Source organism: Mytilus californianus, unplaced genomic scaffold, assembly GCF_021869535.1.
Source record: "Mytilus californianus isolate M0D057914Y unplaced genomic scaffold, xbMytCali1.0.p SCAF_9, whole genome shotgun sequence".
Taxonomy (NCBI): domain Eukaryota; kingdom Metazoa; phylum Mollusca; class Bivalvia; order Mytilida; family Mytilidae; genus Mytilus; species Mytilus californianus.
The window spans coordinates 53,086,854-53,106,813 of record NW_026262745.1 but is presented as its reverse complement, the minus strand read 5'-3'; the positions used below and the strand labels follow the sequence as shown (position 1 = coordinate 53,106,813).

The 19,960-nt window shown below is 32.8% G+C and overlaps 1 protein-coding gene and 1 long non-coding RNA gene across 2 annotated transcripts; both read right to left on the bottom strand.

Annotated features, from left to right (window-relative positions):
- Positions 1-1,427: 1,427 nt before the first annotated feature.
- LOC127715365 (uncharacterized) lies at positions 1,428-4,774 on the bottom strand. The gene is made up of 4 exons (XR_007988356.1): positions 4,755-4,774; positions 2,615-2,868; positions 2,242-2,315; positions 1,428-1,536 (listed from the first exon to the last, which is right to left on the bottom strand). It is a non-coding gene; the product is annotated as an uncharacterized LOC127715365 (long non-coding RNA).
- Positions 4,775-10,813: 6,039 nt separating this feature from the next.
- On the bottom strand, positions 10,814-12,172 carry LOC127715948 (ankyrin repeat domain-containing protein 50-like). The gene has a single exon (XM_052222054.1). The coding sequence runs from the start codon at positions 12,098-12,100 to the stop codon at positions 10,814-10,816; it is 1,287 nt and encodes a 428-aa protein (XP_052078014.1). The 5' UTR covers positions 12,101-12,172.
- Between the last annotated feature and the right edge of the window lie 7,788 nt (positions 12,173-19,960).

The following is a 19,960-nucleotide window of genomic DNA, read 5'->3' as shown; positions in this document are numbered from 1 at the left end:
ACACCAAGTCCGAATGGGATAACTATATTACATCCCAGCTGTTAGAGATTAGACGAAAAACCATTTACAATTCATAAAATCTAGTTTAGAACGCCACACAACCATTATAATATACTTTATATATTTCTATATAATATATACCCTGTATGACCCCCGAACACGATGTCTAATCATGAAACCATGTCAACTCACCCTACTGGCCAATCGGCCCACACTTGTTCGTCACTTTCTAAAAAATCGCCCCACTCTTGTTTACCGACTCGCCCCACTTATGAAAAAGGATAAAAGCTCATTTAACAATCAGTCTGACAACTCGCCTTATTTATGAAAAGGGTTAAAATCCCACTGAATAAAGGTCTTCCACCTGGCCCCACTCATGAAAATATATTGCTTCCTTTAAAAATGTTAAATTACTAGGTGTTGGTATACAGTCGTCCTGGTGTAGGGGTATGTGTCGTGGGTTGATATGCTAAAGATCTTGAGTTCGAATCCCAGCATAGACAATGGATTTTTACTACATAAATTTCGAAAGTGTGTCTTTTCTCAATAAATATTTCTAAGTTTTATTGTGGATTAGGCATTCCCGCCAAAATGTTTCAAAACAAAGGAAAGCATGCAAAACAAAGAAACTCAAGCTGGGGTGATCTGGTAGGGATGATCCGGCTCAGTTCACCCCTGGTAGAACAAAGGAGCTGGGATGTAAAGGAGGAATCGATTCCCAGTGAAGGCATGTAAAATACAATTTAAAGTTAAATGTAAATTTTTTAGTTAAACCAATTAGGAAACATAAATCAGTAAATAAGCCAATTCAAATTTAATGCAATTAAGGAAATAATTGCATATAAATTGGAGAGTCCATTTCAGCGACAGATGTATGAAGGTAAATGAATAGGCGAACGTCACGGCAAAAGTTTAATCTGTTTTATTCTGTTGTGTACCCTTAGAACTTTATCGGGCCTCTCGACAGACCACTTTTGTTTACAGTGAATCATTCTCTCGTAAACTCTCTTGTTCTACACTTATGTTTAATATGCTTTGCACTGTAACATTACTTGAATATTAAATATAACTTTTACAGTAAATCACATTCATTTCATCATATCTCTAAAAAGAATAATCTTACTCCAGGTGTTATCTGTTGCGTTCATTCATGTGAGGATTTTACAACTTCGTTATCAATTTAAGTTCATTTAGACCTTCAAACACGTCTATCGGTACTGTTGCAAAATGTAGGGGTCCCTATTTTCATCGTTGATCTGGTTTATAATCTTTCTAAAATGTATATGCGATCTCTCGATGTAATCGAATTCGTCTAAGTTTAATGCCACGATTACATGTTGTTTTGGTAAACACGTGGTCTTTGTCAATAGAACTGTGTACATCTGCGTATTTATTAGGTTAATCGACGGTTATATTAATAATTTTACCTACAGTTCTGTGTACTTGCCGTTGGTTTTCAATACTACGTTGAAGCCATTTTTCCTCTTCTCGATCGTCAATTTTCACCAAACTAGATTGATATCTTTCACAATGTGCCTATAAATTATAAATGCAAGTACAGTATATCGAATCTTATCATGTCTTTACAAAATCACAACAGAGAACATTTTTTTTTACACGATATAAAAATTACTATCAATTTAAGTCAACAAAGTATAAGACAATATACCCTTGTCTTTTACTTCGTTTCAGTCCTCAAATAGTTATACGCGTTTTATCAATAGCGGCCTTCGATTACCGTTGGTCTTCTTGTAGACATTTTCAAAAAGTCGTGTACACGAACACTGATATCGACACAGATACATGTACCTACGCTGACTAAAAAATAGAGGTATCAAGTTGTCTTTTGGTGATATTCAAATACTGCGATGAGTTATACTTTTTATTATATAGACGCAGAATATCAATAGTTGGCGTTGGTTCGATTATCTTTTAGTATTGTCGATTTCACTGTACTTTTGTTATTGTATGAACGAACATATGTGTATTTCACACAGTTGCCAAATTGGCAGATCGTCACTTGGAAAGGATTGATGCAGTTGTTTTAAATGCAACAGGACTAGTTATTGTTGATATGTGACAAGCTTAATCAATTAGTTTTACATGTCAAGGCCCAAATCTTTGGTTTAAAGTCTCAATTGAGCGTCCGGGAAAAGTCTGGTAAAGTCACGATAGTGAAAGTAAACGAATTATTTCACACAATTAAATTAAATCTTTCAGCGAAAGAAACCATCTATTTACCTTAGCACTTTGCCAGAAAGTGGCACTAGTTGAAAAGTAATAGCAGTGGCTGTTAAATCTCGTCCATTGTCTTTCTGAAATAATGATTATATTAATTTGCTTTTACTTAATTGCTCTTTGCATTATACTTTTAACACAGAGGTCAGTTATGTGTATTCGTAGGGACATGGAAGAATATTTTTTTATTAGTTGTTACATTAAGTTAACATGAATTCGAGATGTTAATTAAGAGTAAAGTTATTGGGAGAAGACTACTGAATTTTTTTTACAGCATTTGTGATACCGTGTATAGCTTTCAATATACTATTATTTCATCAATTAAAAATACACAAAATAATATTGCTTGCAATTCGCATCATTAAGCAACACTTACTGTGGTAAATGACATTAATCAGGTCAATATCCTTTATTACTTGCTCTGTATGTCGTCCAAGTAATTTCATTGGTTTCTTTAAATCATTGTCACTGTCACATTTGTCTAGATATTTGTTCAGACGTTGTGCATATGTATGTGCACTATTTAATGCTGATTGCATCTGTGATGAGAAGCAAGAGGAAGAATCATTTCCAACGTAAACAATGAATACCAAACATGCAAGTATCTGTATTATGCGTTCCATTTAAAAGCTGAAACAGCCGGAAAATTTATAATTTTAAACATAATACAAATATATGTTAAAGTACAAATTGGAATTCAGTAGGATGCAGCATCCGAATAGTACAAATTGCACTACGAGGATTCTGGATCCTACTGAATTCCAAATTGTACTGTACGTGGAGTTAATATCAATGGACAGTAATTATGTAACACAATTTTACCTTCACCATACACCGTTACGTTACGTGTAACTACACGATTATTGTATGTTATAAGCGACAAGCAATCAAACCAATTGGAAGCCCATTGCAATTAACTGAAAAAGTGTCTAGTTGAACTACAAAATAATCATTCACAATAAAAACCGAGATGCATAAACGAAATAACATGTTTATTGTAAGTTGGGCCTGTTATAAATGGAATGAAACTGTTTATTAGTTAATCTGACAAAATAAATAAAATGAACTCAGTTAGGTTTTTTAGTAGTTGGAACACAACAACAATTGCCAGGAGTGACAGGAGAATTGTATAACCACGGTATGATTTTTTACGTATCATAGCGAAAGAAATGATCAGTAGTGCACAATATTTGATCAGGTTATTATCAATGCGATCAAAAGATATTTTTATATAGCAAGTTATGTACATTTTGAATTAAATATGATTATTAATTAAACGATTATTTTGAAGAAAACGGTAAAGAAAAAAAAAATAATATTAATAAAACAAGCAATAATCAATTTGAAAAAAAGATTCTTACAGCAGAAAATTAAATGCCAATATTTTTGTAAGGGGATATACTGTGTAAGATGTGGTCCTCATTTCATTTCGCGAAATAAACTATAAAAGAATGTTATCATCGAGTGTTAGATAACAAACAGAGGCGCGTGATGATTCTGTGCTAGTCCTTGAATTTTAAAGGCTTGTACTTTCAAATTCAAAACGAAGGCTCATGACTGTTTTATCTTATGAATTTGGTCTGTTGAATATTAATTTCATGCTGGAATACAATTGAAGTTATAAACGTAACGTTGGTTGGTAGTGGATAATTTTGGGGAGGACACGTGATGACAGGATATGTGACCTGTGTAATTTAGAACAAATTTGGGATGAATTTCATTACCTTATGAATGTGATTTTTTTTAGGGCATCTGAGAGGAAAGATGGTTGCCTCCAATATATATACAGACCAAATGCAAATGTATAGATAAGTTTTATACATTGAGTAACAGCTATGATCGATCTGTCATCTGTAAGTTGGCAAGCATTTTCAAAATTGTGCAATCAGTATTAAATAAACATAATAATTTCAATTTTTTATTTAATCATGAATATATTATATGTTTATTCACATTCCATCACTTGTTTATCAACTTTCCTTACTGTGTTAAAAAATGCTGATATCTTCATGCACTTATTTATTAACATACCCTGGAGGCCTTTGTGCATGGGGTTTGAATTAAAATAAAATTTCAAACTTGAAACTTGGTAAACCAATGTTTATATTCATTAAATGTTCTCTTTACAGAATAGCTGTGAGTCCTGAAATATGATGCCCTTTACATTTTGGCGGTATCGCTATAATCTTATGCATCTAAATTATATCTCCGAACAAAGTGGCTTTACGGAAAAGGGAAGTACATCAAATATTCCTAAGTCCCTTTGATATTTTTTAAGTATTTCAAAAAATATTAATATATATATAAAAATAAGCAGATGTCTTATGATTGCCAATGAGACAACTCTCCACCAGAGACCAAATGACAGGAATTTGAATAGTCCTGGGAAGACATTTGAAAAATAACAAGACGATAACAGAATAAATAAAGCCATGATTAAGCTGGGATCATCAATTCTAAATATTCTATATAAATAGTTATGAAATCAATAAAAGTCTTCAATTTGACCAACTTACGTTTTATGTCAATCTAAAGAATCAGAAAATTGACGTTAATATTTTTTTACATTTATCTATAACGATTGAAAGTTGATACGTGGGACAGATGGCGATTAAAATGAAACAAATAAAAAATCAATTTACATGTTAGAATTAAAGATCAGCTTTCATGTCAACTTACCAAGCTTGAATATCCTTATTCCTCTTCATGAAACAATGTTGTACGTGTTGTACTGTTTCTGAACCCGCCTTTGTTACATAATCGCTGTTGGTCAATAATATTCCCAAGCTATCAGTTCTTTTGTCACAATATATATTTTCAAACTGTCAAAAAATGAAAACATTACGTTATAAATTCCATGCGTCTGAAGTGCTTTTCTGGATTTACCTTCATCAGGAACGCTCAAAGCGGATATTTGAAAGTATAAGAACTGCAACAGTCATTACTTATTTTTATGTTTATAATCTGTTATAAAAATAGACTGTTTTTTTTAATTCTTAATTTCATTCCTTTACGTAAGACTATATATAAAAAAACTTGAATAAAAAAATTAACACACATTTTACTGCGATACGTTGTTTACTGTTTGGTTTATCGTAAGCGGTAACTATTGTCTTTAGTTATATCTTACTGCGGATGACCTGTAGGGGATTTGGTTTAGTGGCAGATTTTTGATAGTCATTGGAACATGGTATCAAAACAACTCATCATATTCTAGGCAATCAAGATTTGCCATAGTGTATGTACATTTGCCTATTGTTTTTGACAGTATTTATATGTTGACTTTAAGATTTTATAATGATATTCTCTATACATTGAGAAAATATATGTTTTCCATTGTCAAGGCTTCTTTGTGGTTGTATATTTATTCATATTGGATTGATATACGTACTTATTTTCGGACAGAGGGCTTTTTTATTGTAGAAATTCATTTTTCGTTATTGCTTAATTGAGTATCAATGTCAACCCACTTTGTAGAATCTACCTATTGTATTTAATATTTAAGTTGATTTCGTTGTGAATATGCACGAAAAACTTGCCACTAGAGTTAAATGCCAAGATAGAAAGACAGCAAGCAATTATTGCTTTGATATACTGGTAATTTATCAACTTCTTTTTTATTAGCCTAACTGACTCGATCTAAAACCCATTTTAAAGATATATATGATGTTTGACTGTGAGGGATGTATTTATAAATGCGCAACTACGTATGTTAGAAATGAATTCGTCAATCGGATGCCTCGAGTAGAGAAAGTGTCACGCTCTTAGTCCGATATAGAACCTTGCTAAAAACTCTTCGAGGAGACCGTAGATGACCTGCTGCAGAGTAAAGTTTCAGCCCGTGTACAACATATCTTCTGTTGCCAGTGGTCGTGTAAATGTCCCTCCTTTTGTTTGCCGGGACTCACAGAACCTACATATACCTACTTCATTATAATTGTTAATTTGTTTTCGTCCGGAATATACATGAAATGCTTCTCTCTAGGCGTTATTTGTCAAGATAAAGAACAACAATAACAGCGTTATTCCTTTGATATACTGGTTATTGCTCAGAACTTTATTTTTATTAATCTAAGTGACACATATAAAAAATGTGTCGGCAATTGAGGAAACATTTTAAAACATTCAATTTTATAAACTTTTAAAGATAACTGTAGAGTGACTGTATATTTTTTACTGGAAGGTTTGAAATCACTATTGTACATTGAAGAGGGCCTTTATTTTGACTGCCAAATAAATAAAAAAGCAATAAAACGTTATTACTCTGATGTTCTTGTATTTTTTTGTCTAAATAAGTAAATGACTCTTACAAGAAATACTTTCGACAACAGAAGAGACCGTTTTTTATTACCAAATTATTGTGTATCCTGTACGTTATTCAAAAATCATGATCGTTCAGTTGTTGACAGGTAAATATAAACATTTGTCATCTAAAAAAAATAATAGTTTGAAGCGACTTTTGTTATCTAATCTGTATATATTCAAATATTTAGTCACGTCAGAAGCAGTTTTAGGGGAGGGATGGTGCCCGACCCCCCTTATGGAGCTAAATTTATGGTTAATCTAGACTGTTTTTCCTGTTCCATTCCAAACTTTGTCTAATTTGAGGGCCCGCAGCCTACCCCTTTTTTCAAAATCCTGGATCCGCATCTGCACGTCAAGTTAGATTGGATTTATTGACGCTCCTCATGTTGAAAAAATATCATACTTTCAGCAACTTTTAAAGTATAATCTTGTAACAACTTTAATTTTCTTGTATATTTTGAAAACTTAAAAAAAAAATGCATAAATGTTTCAGTGGTGGTAAAATAGTTTACTTGGTTATAGAATTATGGTCACTTCACTCCTGTCCTGCATTAGGACACACATGTGATAATCAGTTCATTGGTAGTTCAATCTCTGCACTTGAAAAAAAATTGCAATATCTCTTTGAGGGATGACCTATTGCCACGAAAAATGTTAAAACAATTAACAAAGGAAAACCTTAAAAGCGGCGCAAAAACAATTATTATGATAGACAGCAACCCAAAAACAGGCTTATACTTTACAGACTATTTCAAGTTGATTAAATGTTCAATTTTTTCTCGTTATATTTATGCACGAAATATTTACCTATGTACTATAAGCAAACAACGATCAATTGACGCATCACCTTTAGCTTACGCCGACAAATGGTTCATGATCGATCAGGACGTAACCAAAATCTTTCATTTAATGATTGTTTACATCATGCTGAGACAAATTGTATCGCAGAAATAAAACCCACATTTATAAAAAATGAACGAAGATTTGTTGTACACATTGTAAATGGTATATGATTTCCCTGTTTAGATTGGAAATACAACGCCTATCGGCAAAATTATGCACTTTTTGTTCTGTTAGGTTTCTGTTGCGTTGACTTATAAATTCTAATAGTCATGTAATGTTGGGAAATGTGCGTTAACGATCAATTTTTCATCATTTAATCACTGTAGTATATCCGGTATTTGCCTATATTCTATCATATACAGCTGATTTTTTATTACCAAAGAAAACATAACACAGTTAGGAGTGAAAATTTTAAACAAAAAAGTCTGTATCATGTAAGTTTACCAACATTTAAAACACATTTTCATTGACACTCTAGGGGATTCTCAAGTCTTCCGCTCATCTTTTTTGTTTTGTTTTATTTCGTAAATATCAATATTTTGCAAAATCCAGAGGAGATTGCAAATCAAACAGATCTCCCCATTATACATACAAATATACTGATCCAAATAACATGTATGAAATATGTATATCTATCATGTCTATGTTCCCTGTTTTAAATTAGCTATATATAACTGTTTTCAATGTTTTGTAGGTTGATTGCCTGACTGACGTGGAATTAATCTGAAAAATGAAGGCGATTTTTGCAGCTGTTCGTTCTATAACTACTAATCCATTAATTAATGATGCGTACCAAACATCTGCATTATGCCTGACTATGCTGTATGATCAACAACTGCAATTTTACGGAATTTGAACACAATACCTCTTAAGCATGCGCATTTATATAATGCGCGGAGACAGATCTTCATGTTATGAAAGATTACAAATCTCGAAAAATGTGATTTTCAAGTTTCGTGTTTAAATTTTGTTTCGTCTAAACATTTTAAATTTTAAAGGCCTATTTTGGGGTGTAATCGAAACGATTGGCGAAACTCGTTCAATTTCAAGGGTTTATCTTGAAATATTGGAATAGATATTTAGGTTCAAATAACAAATAAAACTCTTACCCTCCTCTTAAAGCTCGACATACTGAATTGACACATGTCTTTCGTGGAGTACGACATATAGATGTATTATGGTTTTATGTTCCTTGAACTTTCATGTGCCAAGGTGTTTTCATTTTTTCTAGAAAACACCTAGTTTTTTGTCTTTTAAATGTGTAGTTCTTTTTTAATTTTCGCTTTCATAATTTAATCTATCAATATCAAAATATGAACATATTAAGAAATTAGATTTTGTTTTTTTTTATTTTTTAATTTAGTTTAACTGATTTTTTTACTAAAAGCCTTGGCACGGAGCCTTGGCTCACACTGAACAGCCAGCCATAAAGGGCCTCAAAATGACTAGTGTAAAACAATTCAAACAGGAAAACCAACGGTCTAATCAATATGAAAAACGAGAAACATCTATGACCCAAACCAACAAACGACAATCACTGAAGAACACGCTCTTGATTAGGACAGATACATACAAATGCAGCGAGTTTAAACGTTTAAATAGGCGCCAACCTTCACCCTGACCTGAAACAGTAGTGTAACATTACAAAATAAAAATACACACTATAAAATATCAATTGAAATGGCTTAACTCGACCGAAAAGACATTTAAACTAAAACAAATAAACATACACTGAACGAATTAGTTTGATCTATGAAACAATATTAATACACTATTAAAACGTAGGTTCCTATATAACATATACGTTACAGGTAGTTATTAAAAACATTTAGGAATAATGTGAAAAAGACAACTCTAACCCTGGACAAAATAGCGTTAAATACAGGTAAATTTAAATATAATAATTATGTTCAACTTGTTAGGAGTACGCATTTTTAACAAAATAAATAAATTTGTTGTTCAGAGTACGAGTACAGAAGTAAAAATGTATAGCCATACTAAATACGTATCATAGGTTGTACGTATAAAAATAGTGACACAAGATATAACACAAAATAAATAAACATTGAATTACAGAAATGCATTACAAGTTGTGTCAACAGGTCAAATTAACACGAAAGTACGATGTGAGAGTACTCGCAGTTACTGAAAGCTAGTTAAAAGCCAAAAACAATTAACAATAAAAAATCATGCATCAGATACTAAAATCAATTAAAACACATCCCAGGGATTTAGTGTTTGAACGCCATAGACAGTCAAAGAAGGAATGACACACATGAGATGTTATTACCAATAAGACCACTAAAGAACAAATAGCACAGAAGCAAGCAACACTAAGTTTGGTCAGTCTACTTTAAGTAATTGTACATTTTTAATTTATTCATTGCGCCTCTTTCGTGTGTTGATTTATTAAGTTTCGTTTGTTTCGACCATGTAAACACTTATAAAAATTCAATATCGAATGCAATGTTTAGGAAAAGCCAAAGCATTTTAATCATAAAACATACTGAATTAGGAATTACGTCATATTACATTTATTTAGCTCGTCCATCTTTTACAAAATTATGAATTTTTTATCGTAAAATACATAGTTATGGTTTGTTTTATATTTAAGTGCCTAAACATACAATGTTCAAAAATAAAATCAATATTACCTTATATCACAAGCCTTTTAAAAAAACACTGTTTTATTCAAAATTGATATTACATAACTGTCCGGGAAAAACTGATGAACATTACGCTCTTTTTAAAAATATATTGATACATCCAATGCTCCAATTTCACGTTTACATTTCAGGGGGTATTTACGTTAAAGACGGACGTTAGGAGCTTCTTTGTCGCAATAGGGTATTGTAAAATATTTTAAATCTTCAAGATTTGCTTATCTCAGTTTTCATTTGAAAAATAGCTCCAATGGTAACTTTCAGAATTGTCCCTCAATCTTAACCTTTTCAGGGTAACTGTCTATGTACTCTTTGTTGCCTTCCTCACCTTTTTCAATGATCATTAGTGTTTTCTATGCGTCTAACTTTTATGATTGTTGATTACCTACATTCTATTTATAAAGGAACACTATTTGTATGACTTGTCTAAATTTTAAAGATAATTTCTAATCACAAAGGAAATATGAGATAGAATATGCGTTCATGTCTAACTTATACAGACATAAAGTATATTTTAAGTCGTAGAGTATAGTCTATTTATTAGCAATATGCTCTTAATTAAGAAACAACGAATCTTACGATCCACAAACCAGCTATTTTTCTAGGAAGTGGAAAATAAGTGTCTATGAATAAATTAATATTATGTAAGTTGATAAATTCACATTAAAAAAAACTGTATCAATACATTTTTAAATAAAAAAGTTGCGATATAATTGCCATGAGACAACTCTCCACCAAAAAAAAAAACAAATGACGTAAAAGGTTCATTTCTGATAATGTATGTCGTTCAAAATGTCTACAATGTTGCTGTGTCCTCTAATTTCTGCTATTTCTAAAGGCGTTTTGTGACCAGTATCTCTGTGATTAACATCAGCACCATTTTCGATTAAATATGCAACGACGTCAGCATATCCCCAATCGCAAGCTACGGAAAGAGGAGTTTGGCCATTATAAGCTGGAAGATTCAAATCAGCCTTTGCAGTAACTAAATACTGGATAACATCATAATGACCTTCTCTGCAAGCTACGAATAAAGGCGTCATTTGCAATTTATTACGTTTGTTTATCTGTGCACCCCTATCGACTAGCGTTTTAACAATTCTAATAAATCCCCCTTTACACGCTACGTATAATGGCGAACAGTCTTTGTTGTCGGCTTTCTCTAGAACTTCGACATCACACTTAGGCAATAACATATCCATAATAGTATCATGTCCTTGTTCGCATGTTATAAAGAAGGGTGTCCTACCATTTTCGTCACACTGCGAAATGTCAGCCTCATACTTAACTAACGACCGAACATTTGTGTCATCCCCCAAAGCGCATGCAATAAATAATGGCGATTGACGGTGCCGATCACAGTGTGAAACATCTGCTTTATTCTGAAGCAAAATCTCTACAATTCTATTATCTTCCTTTTCACATGCAATAAACAGTGCAGATCGTCCATCATTATCGATCTTTGAAATATCCGCTTTCTGTTCTAACAAATTAATAACTACATCTGACTTCCCCACAGAACAGGCTGCTAATAACGGAGATAAACCAAGTCTATCACATTCAAGTCCAGCCCCTTTCTGTAATAAAAGATCAACAACTTCTTTTCTGTCATTAATTGAAGCAATTAAGACAGCAGAACGATCGAAATTGTCATGTTGAAAAATATTTACATTGTTTTGGTCTGCTACATGTAATAATTTTTCTACAATTTTTATGTGACCAGCTTCACTAGCCACAAGAAGAGGAGAATAACCATTTGTATCGCATGCGGAAATATCAGCATCATTTTCCAGCAAAGCTTCTACTATTTTTGAGTATCCACCTCTACAAGCAGCATGAAGAGGTGATGTTTCATTTGCCTCACACAATGAATGCTTAGCTCCATTATTTAGAAGTTGTACAGCTATATTAGTCCTACCCAAATGGCAGGCAACAAACAATGCCGATCTTCCGAATTTGTCAGTTTCATTTACGTCGCGTTCCATATATATTAACAGATTGACAATATCTTCATACCCTTCCCATGCCGATTCAATTAATGGTTTCTTCATTTTATGTGACGAAAATTGGATTTGCTCCGTAAAATTTAGGTAATCTTCATATTCATTATTGCTGTCTTCACCAGTCGCTGTTTTTTTGTTTGTTTCATTTTCAGACTCTTTTAAAATGTGATTTTGTAATCTATTCAATATTTCTATTACCTGTTGTTTTCTTTGTCTGCAGTATACACAAAATTTGTCTCTGTATGATTTATTTATGAGTTGGCTGTTGTGGAATGTACTGTACGTGATACTTTGTTCTAAGTCGTTCATTAATCTGTCAAAGTATCTTTTTTGTGTTTCATCGTCATGAATGAATATAAGATTGTGTCTTTCCTCCTCGCCAGTTGACATAAAAGAATACTTCTCGGCAATGAAAGAACTAGGTGCAAATCTTATGAAAATGTTACTGATTATCTCACCACATAATACTGCCGCAATGTCATAAATGTTTTTATGCGCAAGGTGATAGGAATAACATGATTTAACAAAGTATGTATCTTCAAGATATCTAAGTTCGTTATCTAGTTTAGATCTTGTTGATTCTTTGTGAAGATCGAGATCAAACTCCGAGCAAACAGCTTCTATAACGACTCTATCTTCTTCGGGTATATGTTCCTTACAAAATACACCATCCTTTATACTTTCTAATAATACACACAAAGCAATCAAACACATTTGAGCTTTGTTTGTTTCTATAAGCACCAGAAAATCATGTCTGATAACCTTATTAGGATTTGTAAATAACTGTATTATCTGTTCTGCTGATTTTCCTACAGACAATTTACATAAAAAGGGATACATGTCTTCGTGTCGTTTTAACGTACTTGTGAATGTGTCTGCCATTTGTTCCTGTGTGAAATATTTGTCAATCATTTCAATTTTTTCGTTATCTTGTAATGGTAGTTCAGAAAGATTAAATTGGAACTTTGATAGACAGTTAATACGATTAAAAAGTAAGTCTTCAAAAATATCCGAAACAGTTGCAAATAAAAGTTTTACATTTCCTTTTCCAAGGATTTGATCTGTGTGTTCTTGATTATGAATGATCAATTTCAATATATCGTCCATGTGTAATGACCACATTTCGACATGTTGGGGATTTATAACCACTTTTCCACAAAAATCATCAATAACAAAAATTTGCTTTCTTTCGGGGTTATGGTACTGCAAAATGGTAGTTGGATCCAAAACAATGGGAACAATATCATACCTGTCTTCGTTAAAGAATTTAAGAGCAATGTGTCGTATTATAGCTGATTTTCCGTTTCTCGAGCGGCCGACAACTAGAACGCAGTTTTTTTCTTTGATCATTTCGTGTATTTTTTTTGTTCCCAATGTAACGTAAAATTTTATATCGTCCTTGTTCCAGTCAGTAACGTATGTATCAAAGGCATCTGTAAATAAACCAAGAAATTGTAATAATGATTTCCTAAACAATCATAATACTCAACATAACCGCCCTTTCTAAACGTATCTCGGCTTATTGCATTAAAAAATGATGTAGGGGACCGTAGACTGCATGCATTTTATGTTCGAGGAATACATACATGTATACTCTGTTGGAATATACGTTAATTAAACATTAATCTATTTTTTTATTTTAAATCTTCATATACTCTTTTATAAAATTCTTGGTGATTTTATTGACAACAACCTTTCTAAGCGAATAATTAATCTAGTCTAGGTAATCAAATGCACCGACCATTACTTGATAAGTTCACTTGACGCATATATTTAGTTCCCAAAGGGGGAATTCTTAAAACTATTAAATCAAAATTAAGCTTGAAAATATTTTAAAATTCAGTCCGAAGCCAGATGATATTTCTATTTTTGAGTTATAAGGTTAAAATAGGAGTTTTAAGCACGCCGGAATTTTAAAGGTGTACACGACTTACTTTTTTTAAAACATTTTCTCGGAATAATTGGCTGAGATAAAAGTGCAAATTGGTACCACGTTTTTATAAAGGAAGGAATTTGATAGTACTTTAACGACTTTCCGTTGAATGTTATCCAACGGAATTCAAAAAGGATGCATTTTCAAGGAAAAACAATATTACATTTTACTAAATGAGTTATTTTTTACTTCTTGTCTTTAATTATAATGATGCATGGGTTCTAGGAAGAGTATGTATGTGTAATTATCATTGTTAAAAATGTATCTATAAAATGTTTGGATTTTAACATGTTGGAATATTTGATTGCAGTTTTATTAAGTAGGATTCTTTTAATTTTATGAGCAATTTATAAATGAACTCTGCATAGACACTAGGTTAAACGTTCCTTACCCAGACGCGCATTTCGTCTGCAAAAGACTCATCAGTGATGCTAGAATATAAACAGTTAGAAAGGCCAAATGAAGTAAGAATTCGAAGAGCATTGAGGACCCAAAATTTCGAAAGGTTGTACAATATACAACAAAGTCTATTCCTGCACTAGAAAACCCTTAGTATTGAAAACAGTTCAAAGCTTGGATATCAGTTACTTTATAATTATGACCATATGAATGATAATTCATGTCAACATGTGCAGACTACATTAGAAGCAAGGGATATTATATTTTCTGGTCTCTGTGCATCCGTGTCGTTTAACATCTATAACTTTCAAAACTTTATACTTTTGGGTTTGACACGGGTTGAGTAGTTTTTTAACATGGAAATGTGGTAATATGAGGGAGTACAGTGTTGTATGGCCACATATTTTTGTTTCAAATTATTATGTGTGTTTATCTTCAATATTTATTGCATCCTCGGCATTCTTGTGGTAATTTACCTGCTTCAAGTGCGGGAGGTATTGGGTTCGATCCTCGCCAGTTTAAATCAAATTTTTGCTGTCTCTCTGCTAAGCAGTTAAAATATAGAAGTAAGAGCAACGATTGGACGGTCCGGATTCAGAATTATTTGTCGGTCTAGTATAAAGTTGGTTTATATTCATCTTCTCGTTCTACATCCTGTTGATACTTATATTTAGCGTTGTGCAAAGTAATAATCTTCTCCACTGCATTCAGGAATAACAACATTGAAAGGGGGAACAAACGTGCTTTTTTGACAGCATTCCTCATCGAATAATTATCTTATTTTCTCAGTGTGTATTACTTATGACACATGCGTTTAATGATTTAAGCAGTACAAACAAATTCGGTGACATCTATAAATTGTTTATCAATAAAATTAATAAAATACTACAAGTGAATAAACTTCAAGGGATATAAAATATTTTGCCTGGATATGTCACTTGTGTTTGCACTCATATTGCATTTTAAACTGTTGTTCCAGTGAAACAAAACAACACAGAACAATCCTTAATCGACTACACTTTCTAAAATACAACCTATACAGGGAACTTTTTTTTATCTACAAATGTTATAATAAATGGCTTTTAGATTTATTTAAAAATTAAATGGAAGCGATAGTTTTTATCTCAATTTTCAACTTTATCAAGAGACACATTCTGACAAACTCATATTTCGACATTTATGAACTTGTTAGGAAAATATTCCTTTCCCAAAAAACTATGAATAAATAGTTAAGTGGGTAAAGAAAAGAAGAAAGCATATTTGAGTGATATTGATACAGAGTCCCGCGGAAGGCTAGAAATGTTCCGCCAATCATGTTACATGAGTCGATTATTGTTTCGTGTTTAAATCGTTAAGGTACTAGCTATATCTTTCCTCTGAAACGGTCTGAAAAATCATCTAAAAAGTATGAACAATAAATTATTAAGTCATGTTCAGTCTTTCAGTCAATACTTAAACTTACCAACTGCGGTAGATTCAGTATTGTTCAAATAATTCGCTAGAAGTAAATTAAGTTCTGTTCAGTAGCTTTTCATATAATTCAGTATAATTTTGATGTGGAAAGGTAAATAACAGCATATTAAACAGTCTGAACTAAATTTACGGAAAAGATTAAAAATAACTTATAATTTATTGTTCGGTCTCTTAAGAACGGTTCAGATCAAAATGAATTAGATCAAAAACTACAAAACCTGTAAAATTTAATAACAATGCTCAATTTACTAGCAATTTAACTAAAATTCCTACTTCACCAGAACCTTCGATGATCTGAATTGTAAATCAACAAATATCGTCTACAGATTCGAATGTAAACTTTACAAATTGTCGGTGAAACGAAAGGAAGGTTTAATAAACATTTGCGCGCCAATAGCCCAGACATCAACAACAATTAACATTGTTTATATACCACCACAAGACTAACAATCCTCATCTTGCAGCACATCTCCGTAGACAAAAGAAAGACTACTGGATTCGGGATTTGTGAACTGTGGCAGCATATGGTTGCAAGGACAAAGTTGATGGTATTGTTATTCTACCTACTCCTTCCTGTAGCTAGGTGAATGTGATGAACATTTTCAACTCAACTCCTCAACGCAGACGCAGTCATGGTCATCGGCATAATACATCAGATACTCTCCATAATGTATCTATTAATGCCCTGCTGCAATTTATACAAAAGCCGTTGGGTATTCATCACATTCGCACTACCCTTTCAAAACTTCATTTTATGTGCAACTCATGTTTGGAAGTCTGTGTTACAAATCCCCATTCAAACCAACACAAACCTACAGCTATCATCTCGGATATTGCCAGTCATAGACTTTTCAAACAAGTTCGAATGGGAAAAGATGAAAAGAAGAAAATATCCTTTCTCAAATTTTCCTTTGTCAACAAAGGTCTCGATGCCATCAACATGATCAACTTGGGCATTATTCATGATATTCTTCATCATTAATCAGTTCACTCGAAAATACCTCTCTATTCTAAAGATCATTCTGTACCTATCATTTCTTATACCTATTTACAAACACGTGTTGCAGGATCTCAATATTGACGACTTCAATTATAAACCTCCTGATTGCACCTGTGCTAGTTCCCCATTTATATCTTATCCGACTGACCACGTTATTACTGGTGACCTAAACATTGTCAATAACAATTATCAGCGAAATTGGTCAGACATTTCTAAATCCATCGATTGGAAACACAACTGGAAAATACTGATGAATGCATTCGAGGATTATGCCAGACAATGGATTAAACGCGAGAAAGAAGACGTAGATACTCTTTCTGAATGGATTAAGCCTGTGAGATCGTTGACACTAACTAGAATAAAAAAAACTGAATGGGTCTATGAATACACATGCTACTTAAATCTTCAAAGACCCACATGTTGCAAAACAATTGTCCTACCTCCATGACAAATATGTTGTTGTCCCTGCAGATAAAGCCCCAAACAACATCGTTTTTCAGTGTGTGAAGCACATTACATAAACCGCTTGATAAATGAATAGGGTATTGATAATTAACTTGGAAACTCAACATTTACCCCCCCCCCCCCCCCCCCCCCCCCCCCCGACTCCTTTCTTAGTTATTAACATCAATATTGACAGCAATCAATACCGGGCTTCAACGTTATTGTGAAACTGCATATTCAAGAGGTGGCGTGAATCAGATGTGTATACTTAAAACAATCCAAAAATCCTGTTAGAGTACATACAATCTTAGACTTTTCCATCTTGCAATAGTATTAAAACATTTGACTTTTCTACACTTTCCACAAGTATTCCCAATTCAAAACTGAAAGACAGATTGACCTAGTTGGTCTTGCTTTGTTCCATAAAAAAAAATGGCCAAGGTAAATACAAGTATCTTGTCTGAGGAAGGGGTAAATCGTCACTCTGATTCAAACAAAACAAATGGCTGATTTCTTCATTTACAACATAATTGTTACGTTTAGAGGACGTGTTTTTCAACAAACAATTGGCATTCCCATTCCCTTCTTGCCGACTTCTTCCTTTATTCATATGAGGCTGACTTCATACACGACCTTCCTTAGGAAGAAAGAAAAGAAGTTAGCATTATCATTTAACTTCACATTCTGCTTTATAGATGATGCTCACTCACTAAAAAAATCGATGTGTGACGATTAATTTGAACGCATCTATCACATCAAACTTGAGATAAAGGATACAACACATACAGTTAAGTCTGCCTCATATCTTGACTAACATCTAGAAATTGAAAATGAAGGTAGGTTGAAAAATAAACTTTACAACAACAAAAATTGTTTGTTTCCATTTCTATGTAGCAACATTACAGCAGCGCCTGCATATGTAATATATATCTCCTCATTGATACGTTATGCCAGGGCTTGTATTTCCTACCATGATTTCCAGGATAGAGGTTTGCTGCTCAAAGGGAAGCTAATAAACCAAGAGTTCCAAGTGGTGACGTTGAAATCATCCCTTCGTAAATTTTACAGACGCCATCACGAGTTGGTTGACCGTTATTGAATATATGTTTCACAGATTACGAGGGATATGACCATGGTCATTCGTAAATTCAACGATTTGTTTCAAACAGTGAAAATATAAGCTTACAGTATTCGATTGATGCGGGTTTTGATTTACATCAATAGAATTCACGGACGTCCTATGATGGATTATTGTCATCAAAGGATACCTTATACAATTCGTTCTCTAAACAAACCTGCTTTATTTTTAATAACACTTAATACTTGTGGATTAGAAGATGTGGTCTCATTTATGGAACGCCAAAACTGTCTTGTTATGCCTATTTTCATTATATGATGTGCATTTACCTTTATATGATGTGCACTTGTCATTATATGATGTGCAAACACCTTTATATGATGTGCAAATATCCCTATATGATTTGCAAATATCCTTATATGATGTGCAAACATCCTTATGTGATGTGCAAATATACTTATATGATGTGCAAATGTACTTATACACTTATATGATGTGCAAATATACTTATATGATGCGCAAACATACTTATATGATGTGCACATATCTTATATAATGGGCAAATATACTTATATATTGTGCAAATAAACTAATATGATGTGCAAAGATCCTTATATGATGTGCAAATATACTTATATGATGCGCAAACATACTTATATGATGTGCAAACATTTACCCTTATATTATGTGCAAAAATCTTTATATGATGTGGTTGTGTCATTATATTATGTGCTTGTAACCTTATGTGATGTGGTTCGGTTTATTTCATTATATGATGTCAAAACGTCCTTATATGATGTGCTTTCATCGTTGTTATGGTCAATGAACATGATTACGATTGCAACGATTACAACGATTACAGCTGTCTACGTCATAACTGATTCCGATCTGCTTCTCCGGAATTACTATAAACCCGGCTCAATTCTGTAGCTATCGTTTGGAAAATGGTGTGAGATTTTAAAAGAGATAAACCTTGGCACGTTGGTACCCTCGTTTAAAGATGATATGGTTTGAAAATGGTCTAAATATGAATTGCAAAGTTTAGTTTTAATCGATGAGTCCACAATAATGAACATACGGTTAAAGTTATTTTTTTTTTTTTTTTTTTTTTTTTAAGTTATTAAATTACAGTGTATGGGTCCTCGACTGTGTACTGAGCACATGGAGTTCAAATATTTGATCTGCCTGAAGATATTCTGCATCATTTTTTTGAATGCCAGTTTACTGTTTCTGATCTAGCAGCTCCAGCCCAGATTCAGCTTCCGAAAGTGCAATTTGACAAAAATCTACGTTTCAAACATTTCGGAGGAAGATTTGAATCCATTAAAAAAGACAGCTTTGCCGGTATAGGTTTTCCCTCTTTGTGAATTTCTGTTTTATCTTAATTCCTTTCCTATACCAATAAAATCACAGTCATTTTTAAAAGTGTTTCATTACAATAGCTATAAAATTTTCTGCTCATGCATAAGTATACCGGTATGGATGATTGATTGATTAATTGGTTAATTCATTGGTGTTTAACGCCACTTTCGGCACTGTCGTGCTATTTCGAGGCGGTCATTTTATATTAGTGGAGGAAGC

Excerpts from the sequence above, each read along its gene's own strand:
- LOC127715948 (XM_052222054.1), bottom strand. The coding sequence starts at position 12,100 with ATGAAGAAACCATTAATTGAATCGGCATGGGAAGGGTATGAAGATATT.